The sequence below is a fragment of the Cebus imitator genome, unplaced genomic scaffold (genome assembly GCF_001604975.1).
Source record: "Cebus imitator isolate Cc_AM_T3 unplaced genomic scaffold, Cebus_imitator-1.0 Scaffold70, whole genome shotgun sequence".
In the NCBI taxonomy this organism is placed as follows: Eukaryota; Metazoa; Chordata; class Mammalia; order Primates; family Cebidae; genus Cebus; species Cebus imitator.
This window is the reverse complement of record NW_016107385.1, coordinates 7263916-7288055: the sequence shown is the minus strand read 5'-3', so window position 1 is coordinate 7288055 and position 24140 is coordinate 7263916. Positions and strand designations below refer to the sequence as shown.

General features: G+C 43.6%; 1 protein-coding gene and 1 long non-coding RNA gene across 2 annotated transcripts in view; one reads left to right on the top strand and one right to left on the bottom strand.

Annotated features, from left to right (window-relative positions):
- TMEM260 (transmembrane protein 260) overlaps positions 1-19966 on the top strand; it is a 74634-nt gene extending 54668 nt beyond the window's left edge. Inside the window, exons 14-16 of the mRNA XM_037739475.1 lie at positions 197-276; positions 1775-1865; positions 17689-19966. Of these exons, the coding sequence (XP_037595403.1) occupies positions 197-276; positions 1775-1865; positions 17689-17943 (426 nt within the window). The 3' untranslated portion in view covers positions 17944-19966. The remainder of the gene's footprint in view (positions 1-196; positions 277-1774; positions 1866-17688) is intronic.
- On the bottom strand, positions 8397-10476 carry LOC119471707. The gene is made up of 3 exons (XR_005200772.1): positions 10345-10476; positions 8726-8852; positions 8397-8633 (listed from the first exon to the last, which is right to left on the bottom strand). It is a non-coding gene; the product is annotated as an uncharacterized LOC119471707 (long non-coding RNA).
- Positions 19967-24140: the final 4174 nt, after the last annotated feature.

Sequence of the window (24140 nt, the reverse complement as noted above, 5' to 3'; positions counted from 1 at the left end):
ATACAAAAAATTAGCTGGGCATGGTGGCGCGTGCCTGTAATCCCAGCTACTCAGGAGGCTGAGGCAGGAGAATTGCCTGAACCCAGGAGGCGGAGGTTGCGGTGAGCCGAGGTCGCGCCATTGCACTCCAGCCTGGGTAACATGAGTGAAACTCCATCTCAAAAAATAAATAAATAAATAAAAATGTGGATGACAGATATTACTGTTTTTTTGTAACTACAGGTTTGATCCATCTTCTTGGGAATCTGTGGCCAATGAAGAAATGTGGCAAGCAAGGTAAACTAATCTATGTTTTTGTGTTTGTGGTCTGTTTTTAAATGTGGCAGAGAAGTAGCCTATGGCATTTTTGACAGTAGGGGTGAGTAGTGATCATAAAAATAGCATTTATGAGCATTTATGTTTTTGAGGCACTATACTAGTCCTTATACAGGAATATCTCAGTTCATCCACACAATAACCTATGAGGAAGTTATGATCCCCATTTTGTAAAAGAGCAAACTGGACGTGGAAACGTTACTTGTCCAAGGACATATACCTGCTAGTGATGAAGTCCAAACCTCACATCTGTCTGCCTCTGGAACACTCGTATCTCCTATGCTTACTTGCCTTAACTAAAGTGAGTGTAATCCATTGAGTAGAAGTTAATCATTACAAACCTGCCTCCATTTGTAATGTGCCTGTTAATTAGTTAAGCACTTAATACTCACTAGAGGCCAGGCACTGTGCTCAGCATTGAAGCTACACATTTGAATGACACAGTTCCTATCCTCATGAAGCTTATAGTCTAATGAGCAGACACATGTTAAAGGAGATTGAAATATTAATCTGATGGATGCTATACTTTCCTGTTGTTCAGAGAGGAGAGAGGTCATCCTGTCCTGGATGGAACATTTCATAGTGATGCTACTGCTTCTTTCGGTTCCTGTCATTGTTTTTTTTTTAAATCAAAGTAACACTAACAAACTTTGGCCTAAGTATTAACGTAAAAGTCCTAAGTCATGCAGACAGGAGTATCTTGTACATATGGAGTGCTTCCTTCAGCAAAAATGTATTGATGCACAGTCTGAGCTAGGGATTGCGCACTGAGAACAGTGACGATATAAAGAGCCTACATAAGTTTAAAGAGGTCTTTGCAAATATATATATATATATATATATATACATACATACACACACACTATGGTTTATGCAATAGTATTTTTGAATGAGTCAGAAAATGGTATATTTTGTCAGTCTAGTCATAGGAACAAATTTGCACAATTTATTGTGATTGGGTGTGGGAAAGCTGGAAAGAAATCACATAAAAGAAGAAAGCAGGTCATTATTTGGGCAGGTGTTGATTTAATTGGTGTGCTGAACACAACCTGGATCAGTTCATGGGGTCTAAGGGTCTAGCAGCCTTTGAAGAACTGGGCACACATAGCATGAGCTTCGTGATGGGTACCTTCAGGGATGTGTTGGCAAACTCAGCAAGTTTCCCTTTTCCTGGCTTCTCTTGCATTATAATAACGTACATTTGGAGGCAGAATGGTATGTAATAGTGATGAAGAATATAAGCTTTCATTCTAAAGGATTAGTGTGAATGCAGCATCTTAGGGGGTGACTGGAGGGATTGTTGTTGGTTCAGAGCAAATGTCCATGAATATGAGAGAATTGAAAATGATACAGTAAAGGATTTTGTATATCCCTTATCAGTGGAGAACCTGGAAAGATTTAGCCCTGAATGTGCAATTGGCTGTGTGATTTTAATGAAGGTTCCTATCCCCCCTCCCAGGATGAAAACACCGTTCTTCATCTTTAACCTCGCAGAAACTGCTAACATGCCTTCAGCAATGAAAGCTCAACTCTACACTCATGCATATGACGTATGTTATACTTTTATTATTATACTCTAAGTTCTGGGGTACATGTGCAGAACATGCAGGTTTGTTAAATAGGTATACATGTGCCATGGTGACTTGCTGCATCCATCACCCTGTCACCTACATTAGATATTTCTCCTGTCGTTTCCCCATCCTCCCATCCCTTGACAGGCCCCCTGGTATGTAATGTTCCCCTCCCTATGTCCATGTGTTCTTACTGTTCAACACCCACTTATGAGTGAGAACATGCAGTTTTGGTCTTCTGTTCTTGTGTCAGTTTGCTGAGAATGATTTAAAATCCTTTGGGTATATACCCACTGATAGAAATACCATTCGACCCAGCAATCCTATTTTTTTTTTTAATTATACTTTAGGTGCATACTGTATCTGGCATTTCTGCCCATGTTATCCCTCCCCAGCCCCCACTGTCTCTCTCCTACCCCCACACCTGCCCCCAGTGTGTGATGCTCCTGTACCTGAGTCCACATGTTCTCATTGTTCAACACCCACCTACGAGTGAAAACATGTGGTGTTTGGTTTTCTGATCTTGTGTCAGTTTGCTGAGAATGATGGTTTCCAAATTCATCTGAGTCCCCACAAAGGACACGAACTCAACATTTTTTATGGCTGCATAGTATTCGTTGGTGTATATGTACCACACTTTCTTTGTCCAGTCCACTACTGATGGGCATTTGGGTTGGTTCCAGGTCTTTGCTATTGTACACAGGGCTGCATTGAACATACCTGTGCATGTGTCTTTATAGTAGAACAATGTATAGTTCTTTGGGTTATACCCAGTAATGGGATTGCTGGGTTAAATGGAATTTCTATTTCTAGATCCTTGACAAATCGCCACACTGTCTTCCACAATGGTTGAACTAATTTACACTCCCACCAACAGTGTAAAAGTGTTCCTATTTCTCCATATCCTCTCCAGCATCTGTTGTCTCCAGATTTTTTAATGATCGCCATTCTAACTGGTGTGAGATGGTATGTCAGTGTGGTTTTGATTTGCATTTCTCTAATGAGCAGTGATGATGAGCATTTTTTCATATGTTTGTTGGCCTCATATATGTCTTCTTTTGAAAAGTGTCTGCTCATATTGTCCACCCACTTTTTGAATGGGCTTGTTTTTTTCTTGTAAATCTGTTTTAGTTCTTTGTAGATTCTGGATATTAGCCCTTTGTCAGATGGGTAGATGGCAAAATTTTTTTTCCCATTCTGTTGGTTGCCGGTTTGCTCTAATGATGGTTTCTTGTGCTGTACAGAAGCTCTGAATTTTAATTAGAGTCTTGTTTTGGCTTGTATTGCCATTGCTTTTGTTGTTTTAGTTATGAAGTCCTTGCCTATGCCCTGGATGGTTTTGTCTACGTTTTCTTCTAGTGTTTTTATGGTGTTAGGTTTTATGTTTAAATCTTTAATCCATCTGGAGTTAATTTTAGTGTAAGGTGACAGATAGGGGTCCAGTTTCTGCTTTCTGCACATTGCTAGCCAGTTTTCCCAGCACCACTTATTAAACAGGGACTCCTTTCCCCCATTGCCTGCTTTTCTGAGGTTTGTCAAAGATCATATGGTTGTAGGTATGTCATTATTTCTGAGGCCTCTGTTTTGTTCTGTTGGTCTATATCTCTGCTTTGGTACCAGTACCATGCTTTTTTATTACTGTGGCATTGTAGTATAGTTTGAAGTCAGGCAGCATGATGCCTCCAGCTTTGGTTTTTTTTTTTTTGCTTAGGATTCTCTTGGCAATACAGGCTCTTTTTCGGTTCCATATGAGATTTGAGGTGTTTTTTTTCCGATTCTGTGAAGAAAGTCAATGGTAGCTTTGAATCTGTAAATTAATTTCAATTACATAATGGTAAAGGGATCAATTCAACAAGAAGAGCTAACTGTCCTGAATATATATGCACCAGTACAAGAGCAGCCAGATACATAAAGCAAGTTGTTAATGACCTACAAAGAGACTTAGACTCCCACACAATAATAGTGGGGGACTTTAACACCCCACTGTCGATATTAGATCAACAAGACAGGTAATTAACAAGGATATCCAATACTCTTGGGGGACAAGAGCCGCCCCTACAGGTTTAGTAGGGTCCTGCCAGTGAAGGACCTATCTACAGAACACTCCATCTCAAATCCACAGAATCTATATCCTTCTCAGCACCACATCACACTTACTTACTCTAAAACTGACCACATAATTGGAAGTAAAACACTCCTTAGCAAATGCAAAAGAATGGAAATCATAACCCTGGCGCCAGAACACCCTGAACCTCCGCCTTTGATCCCTGCTCCAGCTCTTGTCCCCTCCCCCTCTCCAATTTCTACCTTCACCCCACACCTGCTCCCGAACATGGCATCCCCCACGGCCAGCTCCCTTACTCCTCCTCGGAGAAGTGGTGGGGTTGGAAGTCATTGTCCACGTCTCTATCTGATCCCTCCCAAATCAAAAAGCGCCTCAGGTCTTTCTTTCTCCTCTGATCCAGACACTTACATCAAATAATTTAAATCTCTTAACCCAGTCTTATGAACTTACCTGGTGTGATCTGCATATTATCCTCTCCTCTACTCTCCTCCCCTTGAGAAGGAAAGAGTGTGGCTTGCAGCACCGGCACATGCTGATGACCTTCACTGGCAGGACCCTACTAAACCTGTAGGGGCGGCTCTTGTCGCCCAAGAGAAGCCAGCCTGGGAATATCAGCCTACAGATCTGAGTATCTTGTAACTACATGATTACTTGCCTCATGGCAGGCCTTAACAAAGCTGCCCATAAGGCTATAAATTTTGAAAAGCTCAAAGAAATTTCCCAGAAAGCAGATGAAAACCCTGCCCAATTCCTCTCCTGCCTGACAGAGGCTCTCCAGAAATATACCCACGTTGACCCTGCCTCCCGAGAAAGGACTATTGTCCTTAATACCCATTTCATCTCCCAATCTGCCCCCAACATCCAGCATGAGCTCAAAAAGCCTGAAGATGGCCCTCAAACCCCACAAGAAGACCTCTTTAACCTGGCTTCAAGGTCTTCAGTAATAGCGATGAACAAAGTAAAATAGACAAGGCCCAAAGAGATGGTGCTAAATACCAGCTTCTAGCAGCAGCCATTTGCCAACCTGGCTATGGCACCCAGGAGTACAAAAAACCTGACAGCAGTGCACTTCCGGGGGCATAGGCCATTGGGCACGGGCATGTCCCAATTCACGGGTGCCAGAAAGCCCTTGCTCCATCTGCCAGCAGATAGGCCACTGGAACTCTGACTGTCCTCTCAGCAGGCAGACAGAAAAGCCTGCACCTCCAACCCATAACCCCTTCACCAAGACAAAAGGTGAAGAATCACTTGCACCCTTGCAGCTCCTTGGCTTGGCTGCTGAAGACTGATGAGGCCCAAGGCCCACGGCCCTATCTGCCATCACTGCATCAGAGCCCAGTGTAACTCTACTAGTGACAGGTAAGCCTATCTCTTTTTTAATCAATACCGGGGCCACATACTCAGCTTTGCCTGAATTCCCAGGACCAACTCATCTCTCTCCAGTCTCAGTTGTGTGAGTTGATGGACTTGCCTCATATCCACAGGCCACCAAGCCCCTTACTTGTTCTTTATTTAATACTGTTTTCTCACTCTTTTTTCTTTTTTATCATGCCTTGCTGTCCTCCTAGCCAAATTCACAGCTTCCATCACCTTCCTCTGGCCCCCACAACCAGACTCTCTCCTCCTCCTCTCCGCTACCACACCAGCCCTTGACCCCTCCCACCAGTACCCACTCCCCGCCTCCCTTGTTAATCCAATAGTGTGGGATACTACCATCCCTTCCATAGCAGTACACCATGACCCCCATCAAAATCCAATTAAAGGACCCCTCCAAATTTCCTAGGATTCTTCAATGTCCCATCTCATTAAGCCATCAAAAAGGCTTACAGCCCATCATAAACTCCTCTCACACAGCCATCTCAGACGAACCCATTCTCCATATAATAAATACTCCCATACTCCCTGTCAAAAAGGCAGACAGTTCTTGACTAGTCCAGGCTGGCAGGCAGTCCCCCCCATCTATCCAGTAGTTCCCAACCCTTACGTGCCCCTCTCCTCCCTTCCAACACAACCCACTATACCGCCATCGATCTGAAAGATGCCTTTTTTACTATTCCCCTTCATCCTAACTCCCAAAATCATTTTGCCTTCACTTGAACTGATCCTGACTCCCTCTAGTCACAACTCGCATGGACCGTCCTCCCCCAAGGTTTCATGGACAGTCCTCATTTCTTCTGGCAAGCTCTGGCTCAAGACCTCACCTCTCTAGACCTTTCTCCTAGTCGGCTTCTCCAGTATGTGGATGACCTCCTTCTCTGTAGCCCCTACCAAGAGGACTCTCAAACTCACACCATTACCCTTTTGAACTTTATCACTAATAAGGGATACAGGGTCTCCCCCTCTAAAGGACAACTTTAGGAGTCCAACTCTGCCCTGGGACCCGAGCCATGACCTCAGCACAGACAGCACTAATAGACAGCCTGCCCCCACCCATCTCAAAAAATGAAATCCTTTCTTTCCTAAGGCTAGCAGGTTTCTTCAGAATATGGATTCCCAATTTTGCCCTCCTAGCCTGCCCACTCTGTGAACCTGCCAAAGGCCCTCTAAATGAGCCCCTTCACACATCATAATCCCAAGCTTTCACAAATTTAAGGCTGCCCTTGTCATCCCTCCTGCTCTGTTTCTGCCTGACGTCTCTCAGTCATTCACTCTGTACACAGCTGAAAAACATGGAATAGCCCTTGGCATCCTTGGCCAACAAAAAGGACGTTCCCCCTCCTTTGCTCCCGTAGCTTACCTTTCTAAACCAGACACCACTGCTCAAGGATGGCCAACCTGCCTCCGAGCCCTAGCAGCAGCTGCCACCCTAGCCTTGGAAAGCAAAAAACTAACATTTGGTCAAGACACCACTGTTCGCAGCTCACATAATTTATCCTCTCCTCCCGAGCCCTACGTACCCTTTGCCCTTCTCGTATCCAACTACTCCGTGCCCTCTCTCGAAAAACCTGAGTTCTGCCTCTCCAAAAGTGCTCCCCTAACTCCTGCATCTCTACTTCCACTGTCTTCCTCCCCTCCTCCTCACTCCTGTACTGAAGTCCTTGATCACTTGCAGCCTCATTTCCCTAATATCTCCCCTGAGCCTCTCCCCGATCCTGACGATCAGTTATTCATAGATAGCTCCTCTTCTAAATCAGCCAATTCCCATGAAATCACGGAGTATACAGTTGTCACTGTTGACTGAGTAATTGAAACTAATTCCTACCCTCATGGAACCTCCTCCCAAAAAGCAGAACTTAAAACTCTCACTAGAGCTGTAACCCTTTCCAAAGGGAAATGTGTCAACATTTTCACAGACTCCAAATATGCCTACTACATCCTTCACTCCCATGCCGCTGTTTGGCAGGAAAGAGGATTTCTTACTGCCAAAGGAACCTCCATCACTAATGGTCCCCTTAGTTACCAATGCCCCCAAGCTGCACACCTCCCAGCTACAGCAGGAGTTATACACTGCCGAGGACAGCAGACAGGATCAGATGAAATCTCGGGACGGAACAGAAAGGCCAACAAGGCAGCAAAAGAAGCCTCCCTTTCCTCTGTCCCTGCCCCTGTCCTCCTCATCACTCCCACAATCCAACCCCAGCATTGCCCTGCTGAATTGTTCACTACTGCAACAAGGAGCCTCCTTCCAGAGGAGCTGGATAGTCAAAAATCACAAACTCATCCTCCCTCAAGAACAAACTAAGGAAATTCTGACAGCTCTTCACCAGTCCCTTCATATCGGTGCACGCCCCCTGTACCTTCTCCGTCGCCCTTGCTTCTCTTCTCCCCACCTATTTACCACACTAAAGGACATACCCTCCAACTGTGATGTATGCTCTGACTTCCTCTCAAGGGGCCCTCTACCCTCCTCCCATCCCCACACACCAACTAAGAGGATCATTCCCAGGAGAAGACTGGCAAGTACACTTCACCCACATGCCTCCTGTCAAAATAAACTAGGTTTCTTCTTATCCCCTAGACACCTTCTCTAGGTGGGTAGAAGCGTCCCCACCTCCTCAGAAAAGGCTGCAGTAGTCTCCCAAATTCTTTTAACAGAAATCATCCCTAGATTTGGTCTCCCGCACTCCATACAATCAGACAACGGCCCTAGCTTCATCTCCCAAATCACCCAACAAGCCTCTCAGCCCCTCAGCGTCCAGTGGTGCCTGCGTATCCCATACCGACCCCAGTCCTCCGGAAAAGTAGAAAGGGCAAATGGGATCCCTAAGACTCAGCTAACCAAACTCTCTCGAAATCCAAAAGCACCCTCCTGAGCCCATTTGAGTTACTGTATGGATGCCCTTTCCTCTTACAAAACAGGCCCCTCTTAACTCTCCACTAGGAGAGTATCTCCCAACACTCCCCCTCATCGGATACCTCCTCCAAGAACACGCCGGCTGGACCCGCCTAAGGCCTCTCGAAGGCCCAGCTAACCAGGCCCTACTCCCCAGAGAATATGTTTTCTAAAAACCCTCAATCCCACAAGCCTTAAACCAAAATGGGAAGGCCCCTTCCAGGTTCACCTCACCACCCCCACGGCGGCCAAACGCTCAGGACTTACTTCATGATATCATCTTTCCACGTTAAAACAGGCCCCCAAGGCCCCCACTGGTCCGTCTACTCCTTCCTCGCCAGCCATTCATCAGTACTGCAGTGTCGTCCTCGGGCCAACCAGACTCCATCTCACATCCATTCCAGAGGCCCTGCCACCAGACAATTAGGCAAAATAACCCCACTTGTTCCTGCTCCTTTTACAAATCAAGTGTTATAATGCCCTTAAATGGAAATTGCTTACCACATCCTCCTCGCGGGAATGGCCTTCCTTCCTCTCGTTTGCAGTAGGTGTATGTGCTGTAGACCCCTCAATGTGGAACAGCAAGCAGAGAGCCTTCACTGCCATAATTTTTTGCCTAATCATTGCACTAATAACAGGAGTAACAGTCACTAGTAAATAATTACCCTCTTTTTTATGTCCTGTATTTGTTCTTGTCGCTTCGCCGTCTCACAGAGGATATTATGTGGTTCTTCCCTGAAGAACCTACTCTCATTTCTACATTGGATAACTGACCTTACCTTCCAAGGCACCCTGTGCAGTTTCACCCCAGATAAAGTCCAGTTTTCTACCTTGATCCTTACCCTTTGCTTATTTGCTACTCCTACCCCCTCTCGCCAACACCTACCCCATCCCTTGCCATGCTACCTTCACCACACTCTCGACTCAGTTCCAACTAAACCAGTGTATCCCAGCTCTGGCAAGCAGCTGTTGGCTGTGCCTCTGTCTCGGACACTGCCTACACTGCCGTCCTCTTCCCCACACAAGACTGGATCCACGCCAGAGTAACCTTTCACCCCACTTTCAATTAGGGGGACTTTTTCAATATAATTTACAGCAACTAATACAACTCTCTAAATCCTTCACAGAACATAACAAACCTCAGTCTCCCACTGGACAAGCAGTTCTGTTATTACGCCGATATCTCACCTCCCTTACTCCCTATGTCAGTCAAGCTGAGCCTCTACTAAACCCCATCACCACACAAACAGCTCTGCTCTCTCAGGCCCCACTGTGCGTTCAGCGCCATTCCCCGACCGGCCACCACATAGGCCACCTGCCCCCGAAAAGCGTAACTTCACAGCTCAAACCCTCCACCGACCATACCAGCCAAAACATATTCAAAACTCCTCTAGGACTCAACATCACCCTACTCCTTAAGAAGAAGTCAGGCTTCTGCAATGGCAGACACTGTCTCTGCTTAAGTCTCCATCCCTGGCTGCCCTCCTATGAATCCAAGTCACCTAAAACTCAAGACTGTCTCCTCCACCCATTCTTTACCAACACCTCCTCTCACTGGATTCTGGTAGACACCAAATGCATCTTACTGCACTGGGAAAATAAAGCACCGCAGGGCACTCATACTCCTCCTAATGCACCCCTGCAGCCACTCACTGCAGCTGCACTTGCAGGGACGTTAAAAAACAACAAATTTTCACATCTTTTCAACATACACAACCAATTCTGTCTGCCAAGCTAAGGTGTCTTTTTATGCGGCACCTCCACCTATATTTGCCTCCCCACTAATTGGACTGGCACCTGTACCCTAGTATTCCTCAGCCTAAAAGTTAGTATAGCCCCAGGTAACCAATCCTTATCCATCCCAGTCAGCAATCCTATCCAGCACCGTCGGGCGGTGCAGCTCATACCTCTGCTGTGGGACTAGGAGTAGCTACAGGAATTGCAGGCACTGCAGCAGGAACTGCTGGGCTTTCCAACTCTCTCTCCTGCTATGGCTCCATCTCCAAAGTCCTTACAGACAGTATAGAGGACATGACCAAGTCCATTTCTACCCTCCAAACACAAATAGATTCACTGGCTGCAGTTGTCCTCCAGATCCACAGAGGCCTCAATCTACTTACCCTTGAAAAAGGTGGGTCTCTGCGTCTTCCTAGACAAACAATGTTGTTTCTATCTCAAGCAATCCAGAATAGTGCAAGATGCAGTCAAAAGACTCAAAGACCGAGCCCAGAAATGAAAACAATTCTTCTGCCTGGCCCTCCTGGCCCAGCTGGTCTCTCAGCTCGTCTCTCAGCTCCTGGGCCCCTTGGCTACTTCCGCTCCTTAACCGTGCTGTAACTCTCCCCCTTCTCTTGGTCTTTGGCCCTTGTCTCCTACGTCTTTTCAGCCAGATTTTGCAGAATCAATTACAAGCCTTTATCTGCAGTGCAATACAAGACATGATGGTATTCCAGGACTACAACTTGCATGCCAGCCTCACCCCAACCAGCGTCCCTACTCAGCATGAAGCAGCTAGAAATGAACAGCACCCCTTCTCCCTTTCTTTTACATATATCACAAAAGGCTGGAATGTTAGGGTCACAGCAAGGCAAGCCCATAGACCCCCTCCCCGTTCTCCCCTGCTAAGCTGAGCTCACAACAAAAACAGCCTCAGGCCTTGTAAACAGGGCACCTGGGTTCCAGGATGTGGTCCCACCCAGCTCTCAAGCCCAGGGTGGTGACCCAATTAAGCAGAATGTTAACACCTAAGAACCAAGATGCGGTTTTTCTTAGAATAGCACCAGCTACCTGCAAACCCCCTATATAACTCCCGTAGTCTGTAGGCCAGGCTGCGGCCTTCGCTGCCTGTGGAGAGGCAGCTGGCCTGGCAGGTTGAAATAAACTTTCTAAACCTGAGCCTGGGTCTGCCTCTCCATCCTTTAGGTCAACCTTACAGTTTCATTCTCCCCATCACTTTCAGGTACATGAATCAAATGTAGGTTTGGTCTTTTCACATAATCCCATATTTCTGGGAGGCTTTGTTCATTTCTTTTCACTTTTTTCTCTAATCTTGCCTTCTCGCTTTATTTCATTGAGTTGATTTTCAGTCTGTTATCCTTTCTTCTGCTTGATTGATTTGGATATTGAAACTTGTGTATGCTTTGTGAAGTTCTCGTGCTGTGTTTTTTAGCTCCATCAAGTCTATGCAGGTTATTCTAGTTAGCATTTCATCAAACCTTTTTTTCAAGGTCCTTAGCTTCCTTGCATTACATTAGAACATGCTTCTTTAGCTTAGAGAAGTTTGTTCATACTCATCTTCTGAAGCCTGCTTCTTGTCAGTTTGTCAAACTCATTCTCCATCCAGTTTTGTTCCCTTGGTGGTGAGGAGTTATGATCCCTTGGAGGAAAAGAGGCGTTCTGGTTTTTGGAGATTTTAGCCTTTTGCACTGGTTTCTTCTCATCTTCGTAGATTTATCTACCTTTGGTCTTTGAAGTTGGTGACCTTTGGATGGAGTCTCTGAGTGGACTTCCTTTCTGCTGATGTTGAAACTATTTTGTTCTGTTAGTTTTCCCTCTAACAGGCCCCTCTGCTACAGGTCTGCTGGAGTTTGCTGGAGGTCTACGCCAGAACCCGTTTGCCTGGGAATCATCAGCAGGGGTTGCAGAACAGCAAAGAATGCTGCCTGTTCCTTCCTCTGGTAGTTTCATCCCAGAAGGGTACCTGCCAGAGCTCTCCTGCTTGAGATGTCTTTCAGCCCCTGCTGGGAGATGTCTCTCAGTCAGGATACACAGGGGTCAGGGAGCCACTTGAGGAGGCAGCCTGTCCCTTATTAGAGCTTGAACGCTATGTTGGGAGATCTGTTGCTCCCTTCAGAGCTGCTGGGCAGGAATGTTTAAGTCTGCCGAAGCTGTACCCAGAATCACCTCTTTTCCCAGGTGCTCTGTCCAGGAAGGTAGGGGCTTTATTTATAAATACCTGATGGGCTGCTGCCTTTTTTCTGAGATGCCTTACCCAGTAAGAAAGGAGTCTAGTGACAGTCGGCCTCCAGAGGCCTTGCTGAGCTGCTGTGGGCTCCACCCAGTTGCTCTGTAAATTTCCCAGTGACTGTTTACACAGGCAAGGTTATAACTGCCCACTCAAACCTCAGCAATGGCAGACACCCCTCCCCCCACCAAGCTCAACTGTCCCAGGTGGAGCTCAGACTGCTGTTCTGGCTGTGAGAATTTCAAGCCAGTGGGTCTTAGCTTGCTGGCCTTTGTGGGGGTGGGACCCACAGAGCCAGATCACTTGGCTCCCTGGCTTCAGCCCCCTTTTTCAGGGAAATGAGCGTTCTGTCTCACTGGTGTTCCAGGCACCACTGGGATATGGAAAAAAAAAAAAAAAAATCTGCTGTGGCTAAAACGGCCACCCAGTTTTGTACTGGAAACCTGGGACACTGGTGTTGCAGGCACCAGAGGGAATCTCCTGGTCTGGGGGTTGTGTAGACCATGGGAAAAGCACAGTATCTGAGCCAGAGTGTCAGGAAAAGCCCCTAATGGCTTCCCTGGGCTAGGAGAGGGAGTTCTCCCACCCCTTGTGGCCTCCCAGGTGAAGTGATGCCCCACCCTGCTTCAGCTTGCCCTCCTTGGGCGAGCACCCACTGTCTAACCAGTCCCATTGAGATGAACCTGGTACCTCAGTTGGAAACGCAGAGATCACCCGGCGTCTGTGTTGCCCTCGCTGGGAACTGTGCACTGGAGCTGCTCCTATTCGGCCATCTTGGCAGAAGCCCCTGTCACACTTTTACATATAGTGGTGGGAAGGTGACGGTGATTGTTCAGGATGGTTAGAGGTTGTATCACATTAGAGTTTTCATCCTTTCATTTCCATCTTAATTTGGATGTTATAAAGCAGCATGTATGAACAAATGCTCAGTTGTATCACAATATCCAAAGTAAATGGCTGTGGTAGGCAGAATAACACCTCCCACCCAAAAAAGATGTCTTATGTCCTAATCTCCAGAACCTGTGAGTATGTTACCTATGTAACAAAGCGGGGTTTGGGAGGGATTAAGTTAGGAGTCTTGAGACGGGGGTTATCCCAGATTATCCAGGTGGATCCGTCATAATCATCAAGGTCCTCATAAAAGGGAAGCAGGCAGGTCAGAGTCAGAGAAGTGGACGTGATGCAGAAGCAGAGGGCAGAGAGAGACAGACACATGAAGATTCTACACGCTGACTGCTGATGGAGGAAGGGGCCAGCAGTGAAAGAGCGCAGGCCGCCTCTGGAGGAGGCTGGAAAGGGTCAGGAAACAGATTCTCCTCTAGGCCTCCTCAAGGAACACAGTCATGCTGGTTTTATGACTTCTCACCTCTGGAAGTGCAAGATAATAAGTATATGTTGCTTTAAAACACAGCTTTAAACCACACATAATAAATGTATGTGGTAATTTGTTACAATGGCAATAGGAAACTAATATAATAGCTTCATATAAAACAAGGTCTAGCAGGTTGCTCTCTATGCAAAAGTCATTATCTGGCTACACTTGAAATGCCAAGGCCATGGCTTGTTGAGATTTCATGAGAGGAGATCAACAGTCATGGAGGTTGGCTCCGTCTTCTAACTGTGGCCCCAGGAAGGCAAACGAACCTTTGGAAGACACAACCACACTGAAGCTCTTGCACAAATCTGTCCTCTCTGATGGGAAGCAGGAACAGATACAGGAGACTTGCTGTGGCACTATTTAAGAGTCTCTACTTTTCTATGACTTACGGCACTGGGCACTTTGGACACTTGCATAGTCTGCTGTGTAGGAAACTAATATCCTGACAAGGTACAATAAAAACAGAGCATAGGACCTGTATGTCTGAGCTGCTGTTTTTGCTATTATCTCTAAACTGCTGTGGTTCTACTCAGCCAGGGCAAGTGTTTGGCGCTAAATCAAAATAACCTGGTGTCCAATCAGCGTGACCACTTTTATTCCTAAACTGTGATCACTAGTTCCTTGTTTATTCACTTATTCATCCACTTACAAGGCATTTCTTAAGCACCCACTCCATGCAAATAGTGTATTGGAGACAATCAACTCTTATCCCTGCTATCAAAAAGGTGTCAGGCTAGAGAGGGAGACAGAAGATCAGGTCCTCCGTCACAGTTCATTCTTGTGAGTTCTGCAAGAGGCATACAGAGGTGCTATGGAAACTCAGAGCACTGGACCGGAGCAAGCTGGGGAGTAGGCTGGCAAGGGAGGCAGGAAGGGAAGGCTTCCAGAGGGGACGTCATTGGAGTGTCATCTTGAAAGATCAGAAGGAGCTAACCAGACAGATGGTGGGGCAAGGAGGCGAGAGAGGGAGGGGAGAGCAGTCCATAAGAAGCGAGCCATGGGGGCAAAGGCAGAACCCTCCGAGGCACCCCACTTGAGGACAGCAAGATACCTGATTATATGCAGCAAGCATGCTGGAGTTCTGTCTGGAAGTAGGGAGGCCCAGCTTCTAGGCCCACTCTGCCATTAGTTGTCAACTGTGAGTCAATGAACCTTTCCAGGCCTTGATTTTTTTTTTTTCTGAAAAAGAAAAAACAAAGGGGGCTTTAAATTTTTTTAAAAGATTGTCCTTCATATCCTGTTCATAGCATAATGCTGTTTATCTCCAGTATCTTGTAATTCTGTGAAAAACAAGCAATATTTAGTTGGGAGAGATAGGAGACTTACTGTTTTATATTCTCATCAGTGATCTCTCCCATGGTCAGTTAGGCTACTACTAAAGCTCGTCTGTGAATTTGTTATTGTCCCTTTGGGTCAGTAAGGTTTATTTTTTTTCAGTGAACACAGATTATTGGTATCTCCTTTGCATAGTCTCCAGATATATGACAATGTTTACAAGACAAGTAAAGCCAATTACTTGGTGATAATTACTTAATTACCACCCCCGGTGCTAGTTTTTCAAGACTGTTCTTGTTAGGTATAAAGAATATTTTTTACAAAAAAATTAGCTGGGCATGGTGGTGCGCGCCTGTAATCCCAGCTACTCAGGAGGCTGAGGCAGGAGAATTGCTTGAACCCAGGAGGCGGAGGTTGCGGTGAGCCGAGATCGCGCCATTGCACTCCAGTCTGGGTAACATGAGTGNAAAAAAAAAAAAAAAAAAAAAAAAAAGAATATTTTTGTTGCGGGGTACATTATACTACTGAATAGCTCATACAGAACATTAAGTTCAGGTGACTTAATAATTTAGGTGTGGTTGGGGAGCAGGACAAGGAGTAACCAATGTTATAGGAATAAATTGGATAATTTGAAAGTGTCCCCAACTAACAGAATACGGTCCACTGAGACTAATGTCACAGTAACACATAAATATAGAGGAAGAAATATAATGCCACATAATGAGAAATGATGAGCTTCTTAAGATATGGCACATGTAGCTTAATAGGACATCTAAAATAAGTTGATAATGCATCAGTAACAAAGTGTTCCAGAAAAAGGTAGCACAGTTTTCCTGATGCCTGAAGACTAGTAGATGGGTTATGAATGAGCCTCATTTCCTGGAGTAGCTGGGGAAATGCGGCTGGAAGTGTTGCCATCTGGTTTGGACTTCAGCACCTTAGTGTGGGGCGGTGGGGTGGGGATGGTTAATGGGTACAAAATATATTTAGAATGAATCCGACCTAGAATCTGATAGCACAGCAGGGTAACTACAGTCAACAGGAATTTACGATACCTTTAAAAATAACTAAAAGAGTATAATTGGATTGTTTGTAACACAAAGAAAAGATAAATGCCTGAGATGATGGATACCCCATTTACCCTGATGTGATCATTATACAAGGCAAGCTGAATCAAAATCTCATGCACCTTATAAATATATATACCGTGTACCTGCAAAAATTAAACATAGAAAAGTAACAAACATCAATCTAAGTGTCATAGATTTGTAAAGAAACATGTATTATACTTAATTTTTTTTAAAAAGCAACACTTAGGATTTTGAAAACTGAACAGTTCCGGAATGCCTACTTTAAGTGTGGGGCAGTTTGCTACAGCCTTTACGCCCGTGTCTTATCAGGGAGGGCTCATGAAGAGAAACCACTGGAGAAAAAAGGATGGTGAGGAAAGGGTAAAGAAGCTTTGAAAATTTGACCAAGAGGATAAAGGGTAGGAGTCTGACAATCACCGTGCTGTATGTGAAAGTGCGCGGTGATTCTCTCCCATTTTTTTCTTATTTATTTTTTCTAACTAGAGATGGGGTCTTACTCTGTGGGCCAAGCTGGTCTCCAGCTCCTGGTCTCAAGCAATCCTCTGGCCTTGGCCTCACAAAGTGCCTGGAGTGTAGGCATGGGCCACCATGCCCAGCCTCTTCCATGTGGTGTAAAAGGAAGGGAACTAAGGGGAAATTTGCTTTAAAAGGCAGCTGGAAGACTGAGGGTTATTAACTGTTGAAAGATATATCAAAACATGGATTGTGGAATTTTTCATGAGGGTGCTATTTTAAAATAGGTATGCATTCGTCTGCCCCGGAGTGGGAACCGGAAAAATAGACAATATGATTGCGTTTCTTTTAACTAACTGATGTCATGTCTAATTCAAAAAGCATTTGTTCCTTAGAGAAAGCACTATTGCTTTTCCGCGCTCTCAGAAAGTCTACAGGTAAACAGCTGTGAATACATCCCCAACCTGACAATCTCCAAGAAAGCTGTGACATTCCCAAATAAGCAACTGTAATATTCTGTTTTGCAGATTTGTATCTGCTTTTTCACTGGTTAAATTTTTGATGTGTTTTCTCTAGAAAACTCCCTATCAAAAAAAAAAAAAAATCTAACTCTATCCAATTAATCTTCTCTCTGATGTTGAAAAATGAAATTCTAAATTCCTATGGGCAAACTTTTAACTATCAAAACTGTAAATTACTGGATACTGTGAAGCTTTTCAGTATCTCACTTTATGGATGCCTCTTAAATCCCGTCACACCCAGCCTCTATGATAATGAATTTGTCTGGATTGTTTTATCTTTGCTATTGTTATTAGTGTTGTTTTTACTGTAGAGAGAAATTTCTGGCAAAAATATGGGACAAACATTTAAATTCCTTCAAGTGCATTTTCTGGGCAGTCTTCTAAAGAAAGCTTTTTTTTTTTTTTCCTCCAATAGCTAAATTTAGAGTTTCAACCCTTTTACCTGTTGAGTAAATAGCTTTCCATGAATTAAAATTAAATCCCTTCCCCAGAACATCTTTCTGGAGGAAGAGCATTTTGTCCTGACACAGTGTGTCTTAACGTTTCCACTGCAACATCCGAAAACCTCCGAAGCAGTTTTAGATGCAGCAAATTTACCTCCCTCTACTGTAATAATTACAGTAACATCCTTGCATTTTCTGCATGGCCTAGCAATGATTAGATTTTTACTAGAGGCTGCTTGGATTTTTTGTTGTTGTTGTTGTTAATTCCTCTTGTTTTTTTTGTTTTTGAAAAAAAAAAAAAATTAACAATGGAATACCAACATTTCTGCTGTTTTCTAGCTTTATAAGGAGATTGTCTATTTACAAAAGGAGCACCCAGTGAATTGGCACAAGAACTATGCCATCGCCTGTGAGCGGATGCTGCGCCTTCAGGCAAGACATGCAGACCCTGAAGTCCTGTTATCTGAAACCGTCAAACATTTTCGCCTGTATTCTCAGAAAGCACGGAATGATCCACAGCACGCTGATATTTTAGGTGCCGTAAAGCACCTAAGAAAAGAACTGCAAAGTCTGAGAAGTAGGAAAAATGTCTGAGACAGCAAAATGTGAAAAACCTGCTCGTCATTCAGCTTCCAAAATTCTGAAGTCCAGAAGTTTTTCCTTCAAGAAAAGGAACTGCATAAAACGTTTAAAACTAAGTCATCTCTGAGATACAGTCATCTCCCAGATATAAGTAACATGGTCCAGCAGGACTGTTTCATGGGGTGTTAAGTGACAGATCTCCCACTTATGCAAAATTCTGTTTATCCCATGTTACCAAATTAACATTTCAGTGAGAAGCTTTTGAAAAGTCTTCTGACTTCCAGTCTTTCACCAGATGACTGTGCTTTATTAGATTCTAGAAGAGAATGAACTATTTTCATATAACTGAATATTGACCATGAACTGTTTAAGGGCCATGCTTATTGGGATCAGTTTTAAAGGTTAAAAATTTTTTATAGTAATACCAGACCAAAGACATTTTATGTTTTCTGGGGAAAAAAAAATGAATCTTGTTAGGCTTTAGGTGAGAGTACATTTTGTACAAAGTAGCTATAGTTGTTAGTCTTACACTTCAAGCTAAACACCAAGTGGGTGATATTTTGAAAAAAGTTTGTGTTTTACTGTCTTAGATCGATCTCTGAAATCAAAAAAAAAAACTAATTTGATGTTTGCTTCTTTCAGTTGCAGAAACTGATTGGCAAGTAAAAAGGATTTTGCATTTACTTAATTTTATATTTATGTTTTACTTCTATTTGGACTCAGAGATCTAGGCCCAATAATTAGTAGGCTCCTGCTGCCAAAATGCAAAGGGGAAAAAAAAGGCAGGGACTGGGGGGATGGGGAAGGGGCTCAATAAATTCATTTCTGTTACAAGCATCTTTTATACATATTACTAAAGAGAACATAGTAAGAAATGCAAATAATAGTTCTTTATTTTATTATGACAGTTAATTAATAGCAACCTGTTTTAATGAATAAAGTCACTCAGAGTCCTTCAGCACTTCCTAAGTAGAGGCCAGAATCTGTAGGGCTTCTTTTCCCCCCAATTGTATAGCTCCTAGACTCCAAGCACTATATAGGCCCCTGTATAGAAATGCTCACTAATGAAGAGGGAGGGCTAGAAGCTTGTCTGCATTCAAAGATCACTGGTGAGTCATTCAGCAAGAAAAGGCCCCTTACCAGGAATAGTCACAGTTCCGTGGCATTGTACTAGCAAAAGGGTCTGATCAAAGGTCTCCTGTGGAGCTTGCATGGTTCCCTTTCATACTACGACCATAATTAAAACCACTAATTCTCTTTTAAAATGCTGCAGGATGCCATGTAGGCATCTGTCTGGAGTGTCCTTTGTGATGTCATAAGCTGTTAAGGACCAGTGCCGAGGGCTTTTGAGTGAAATGCCAGTCATGAAGGTGCTTCAAGACAAGGCTGCCTCTAAAAGCTTGACAGGGCCCTGACTGCACAATTCGAGCTGAATTTGCCCCTTGTCAGCTGCCAGTAAATAAATCTCAAAGGGGGAAAAGCTGAAGTTTCATTACCTGATCCATGGGGCTTTGTTGGTTTTGGCATCACACAGGGGGAGCTCTTGCCCCTCCATTCTCTGGATTTGAAGATGTCCATTGGAGCCTGCAGTGCCTGGACAGGGTTCAGAGCGGAACCTTTTGAAGAGTGTCAATAGTTGTAACAGTTCAGCTGTTAGGAAGACAAATAAATGGAGGAGCTCATTAATCCGCTTTTGGCTCTCAGTGCCTTTTGCCCTTTTATCACAGCCTTATTAGGCTCCTACTCATCTTGAACCAGAAAAAAATGAATTGAAGTTGTTGAGTACTAATTGGCAAAGACTTTTAATCATAGGCCAAGAACTTTCACTGACTTGAAAGTAACTTCTCCACAGGGAAGAACCAAAAACCTGGTTTACCTTAAAACAAAAACCTGTTGGAGTTCAGCGTGGTGTAAAAATGTAAGGAAGCGTTGATAAATTGTCTAAGTTTATCCATTTGAAAGAAATTGTTTATGATATTCTCTTTTCTTTTAAAAAAAAAAAAAGTACAATAAAATTCAGACATTCCTTAGGAAAGCATTGTCTTTATTGGTTCAGAAAAGAGACAGCACGCATGTGTATAGTGGTCGTGTTTGTTTCTGAACATCTACACACAGGTATGTGAATATTCATCTCTGCATCTACATAGGCATGTGGTGTTTGAGGAACCTTATTAAAAGGGATATTTCCTATTAGGAGCCTTAAGAATGACAGATGAAGACCTCTCCGCTTTTAAAAATTTTTTAAATATGTGTCTGTACTGTGGAGATATGTGTATGGCTGAATGTGCTTTGTGTATAGATTATTGTCAAATGGTACACAGATTATTTTTTATGTGTCCAACAATGGCTTTGGGCCACTCTCTGTTAGAGAAACAATGATATGATAGCCCAGAGTAGATAGGATCTTAATGACTTAAGTTTCTAAAAACCATGGGTAAATGAAAACCTAGTACCCTGAGCTGAGATTTAGAGATGCTGGGCTTCGTTCCTAGATCAGCTACTTTGGAGAATCCTTTCCTTTCTGTTAGATGAGGTTAAACAAGTTGCTTTCTTTCTCTTTCCCTTACTTTCCTTGGCTAGTGTACAGACACCATAAAATCTGATAAAAGGGGTTTCCTGTAGTCTGACCCCCAACATTGAGGAGACTGTGATGGAGGTGACTTCTCATGCAGGATTTGGCCAGTGTTCTCCTAGCAGTGTCCCAGGAGTGCCATGGGTTGGCAGGACGACAGGAACCTCACAAAGCCAACTTCTGCCTGGACTTTGGCCTGAGGAGCCAGTGAAACTGTCTACCTCTCCATGTTTCAGGGCCCTGCCGCCCTGGCACCAAGGCTGACACGCACCAGTGGGCACGTGTGGCGCCCATGCTATCTGACTAACCACTGAGCGGACTGTACTCCCTAGGCCTCCCTGTTCCCTTTAATGGGAGTATGCTTGGTTCTTGGTATTGACTTGCCTTTTTTTGTCATTTTTTAAAAGGACCCACTTTTTTAAATGCTTCTGTTCTCTTATTCAAAATGTAGCCAAAATAGAAAGGAATCAATTACTACAGTATTATTTTAAAAGCTCCAAACAGAAATTGTGAAATGTTATTTCTGCTCATATTCTTAGTGTTTTATTTTGGTAGAGCCATAATCTTTAGCCTTTATGATATTTAAATAAAGCCCATTTTGAGTGTTCGGATTATTTGTATGATACCCTGCTGATATCTTTAAGTCATCAGGCTAGGATATGAAGAGTAGTTTTTTATGTCTTAAAAGTGAAATATTGTGAATCTTTAATCATAGTTCTCATCAGTATCCCTCAGAATTTTTAAATGTTAATGCTGTAATATTTAGGAAGAAATTTTCTATCAAAGCTTGAAAAACAAAGGAATCCTATTACTCTGACTTCTGGTATGTTTTACTTAAAATTCTGTTCCAACAGGCTTCAAGTCTTATGATTAGGTAAAGAAAACAACTTCAACCCAGTAAGAGATTCACATTTTGTTGTGAATGCAAAACCATTCTAATGCTGATACAAACAAATAAGTAATGTTTCCAGGGATTCTGGGAACATCTAAAGGCCAAGATCTTGGCACAGCATTACAGAGCAAACAAGGAGCTAAAGCTTTCGCAGTGATCATATTCAATGAAGACATCATTGTCAGTACCCTCTAAAGGTCTGTTTGATTTGGATCAGCACAGACAGTGTTTTTAAAACAGCCCCAGGAACAGTACAGAGTGCTTACCCAGCTATAGAAAATTAAACAGAAATATATCCTGAAAAGGGGGTTTTTCAGGGAAACAAATCTGATTGCGCTTCAACAATGTAACATACATTTGATGGAAATTGTATGTATTAGAAAGATTAGCTTATGCCGTGTTGGAAAAAAAAAAAAAAAAAAAGTGGTGATGCCACATGAGAAGGACAAGTAGTAGCAGTTCCAACACTGGAAATGTGAAGCCAACAATTTTTGGCCTGAAAGCGGAGTTGTCTGACTCTTTGCTGCAGATCCAAAGTTAGGGGTAATGGTTAATTTTCAATACAGACATTGTGGTAATATTAGAAAGTTGGGTTAGGCTGGGCACGGTGGCTCACGCCTGTAATCCCAACACTTTGGGAGGCCGAGGCGGGTGGATCACGAGATCAAGAGATTGAGACCATCCTGGTCAACATGGTGAAACCCCGTCTCTACTAAAAATACAAAAAAAAAATTAGCTGGGCATGGTGGCGCGTGCTTGTAATCCCAGCTACTCAGGAGGCTGAGGCAGGAGAATTGCCTGAACCCAGGAGGCGGAGGTTGCGGTGAGCTGAGATCGCGCCATTGCACTCCAGCCTGGGTAACAAGAAGCAAAACTCTGTCTCAAAAAAAAAAAAAGAAAGTTGGGTTGACAAGGTTGAGAAAGTTACAAGATAAAGGTCAAGACACAAAGGCATATAATTGGGCCATACTCCTATCCCAGAGATCCAGCATCACAACGCAACTGCAGAGTTGCAAGTCTTCTTGCACAGAGTTGCTTTTAGATGAGGATAAAAGTGTAGTGAAAGATAAATAGAAATAAGCCAAATCTAAGCTTTAACCCTTTCAAAACTTTGTTTAGGATTTGTTACAATTCCCATATAAGTAGCATGGGGCTATGTACAATAGATGGAAATGGCTTTTTTTTTTTTTTTTTTTTTAAAGACGTATTCTCATTCTGTCTTCCAGGCTGGATTGCAGGGGTATAAATTTGGCTCACTGTGACCTCTGTCTCTTGGGTTCAAGCAAGTCTTCTACCTCAGCGTCCCAAGTTGCTGGGACCTGTTACAGGTGTGCACAACCATGCCCAGCTACTTTTTTATTTTTAGTAGAGACGGGGTTTCACCATATTGGTCAGGCTGGTCTCGAACTGCTGACCCTGTGATCCGCCCACCTCAGGCTCCCAAAGTGCTGGGATTACAGGTGTGAGCCATCATGCCTGGCCAGAAATGGCATAAAATCTTTTTATTATTAAGTTCATTGTATAATAAACATTGCAAACGAGTAAATGGAGATTATGTCCTGTTTTTAAAATAACAGTCATAATCATCTATTTAGAAATGTTACCTGAAAGTATTTGTTGGAATGTAACGTTTTAAAGAAGGTACTTGATATTTTTCTCAGCTAAGTGAAATACTCCCTTAGGTAGTTGAACTGTTGAAGGTATCTTTAATACCAGTAGTTGTTCACATATAAAGGTGTTTGTGATTAAAATGAAAGGGGAATACTGCTCAGAAAGTCAGACCCAGTTTTCTCATCCTTGGACTATGGTGTTATGGGACCTAAATGAATCACCCATTACCCTGGATGCTTGCATACTATCTAAGGCACAAGAATTCAAGGCCAGGAGTGATGGCTCATGCCTGTAATCCCAGCAATTTGGGAGGCCAAGGCAGACAGGTCACTTGAGGCCAGGAATTCAAGACCAGCCTGGATAACATGGCCAAACCCTGTACCTACTAAAAATACAAAAATTAGCCGAGTATAGTGGCACACATATGTAATCACAGCTACTCAGGAGGCTGAGGCATGAGAATCACTTGAATCTGGGAGGTGGATATTGTAGTGAGCTGAGATCATGCCACTGGCCCTGTCTGGGCAACAGAGTGAGACTTTGTCTCAAAACAAACAAAAAAAAGAATTCAAAAAAGAAAGCATTCCCCATGATGCCCTGGCATGCCAGAACTTGAACTAAAAAACTGTAATAATGTGTCCACTGAGGATTTTGAGGCTAGGGTAAAAGATGGAAAGAGTAGAATCTACTTATAGTGTCTTCCCTTAAAATAGATTTTGAAAGTAGAAGGGAAACACACAATTGTTTTATTTTTAACCATGCCTTTAAAAGTTATTATAGGCCTGCGGGGTGACACATGCCTGGAATCCCAGCACTTTTGGAGACTGAGGCAGGTGGATCACTTGAGTCCAAGAGGTTAAGACCATCCAGGGCAACATGGTGAAACCTCATCTCAACAAAAAAAATACGAAAATTAGCCGGGCAAGGTGGCATGCACCTGCAGTTCTAGCTACTCAGGAGGCTGAGGCAGGAGGATCCCTTGAGCCTAGGAGGCAGAGATTGAAGTGAGCTGTGATTGCATCACTGCACTCCAGCCTCGGTGACAGACTGTCTCAAAAAAATAAATAAATAAAAGTTATAAAAAAAAATCAAGTGCTTTTAAAAAGTACCCTTGCAAAAGCTGCAGAAACTTTA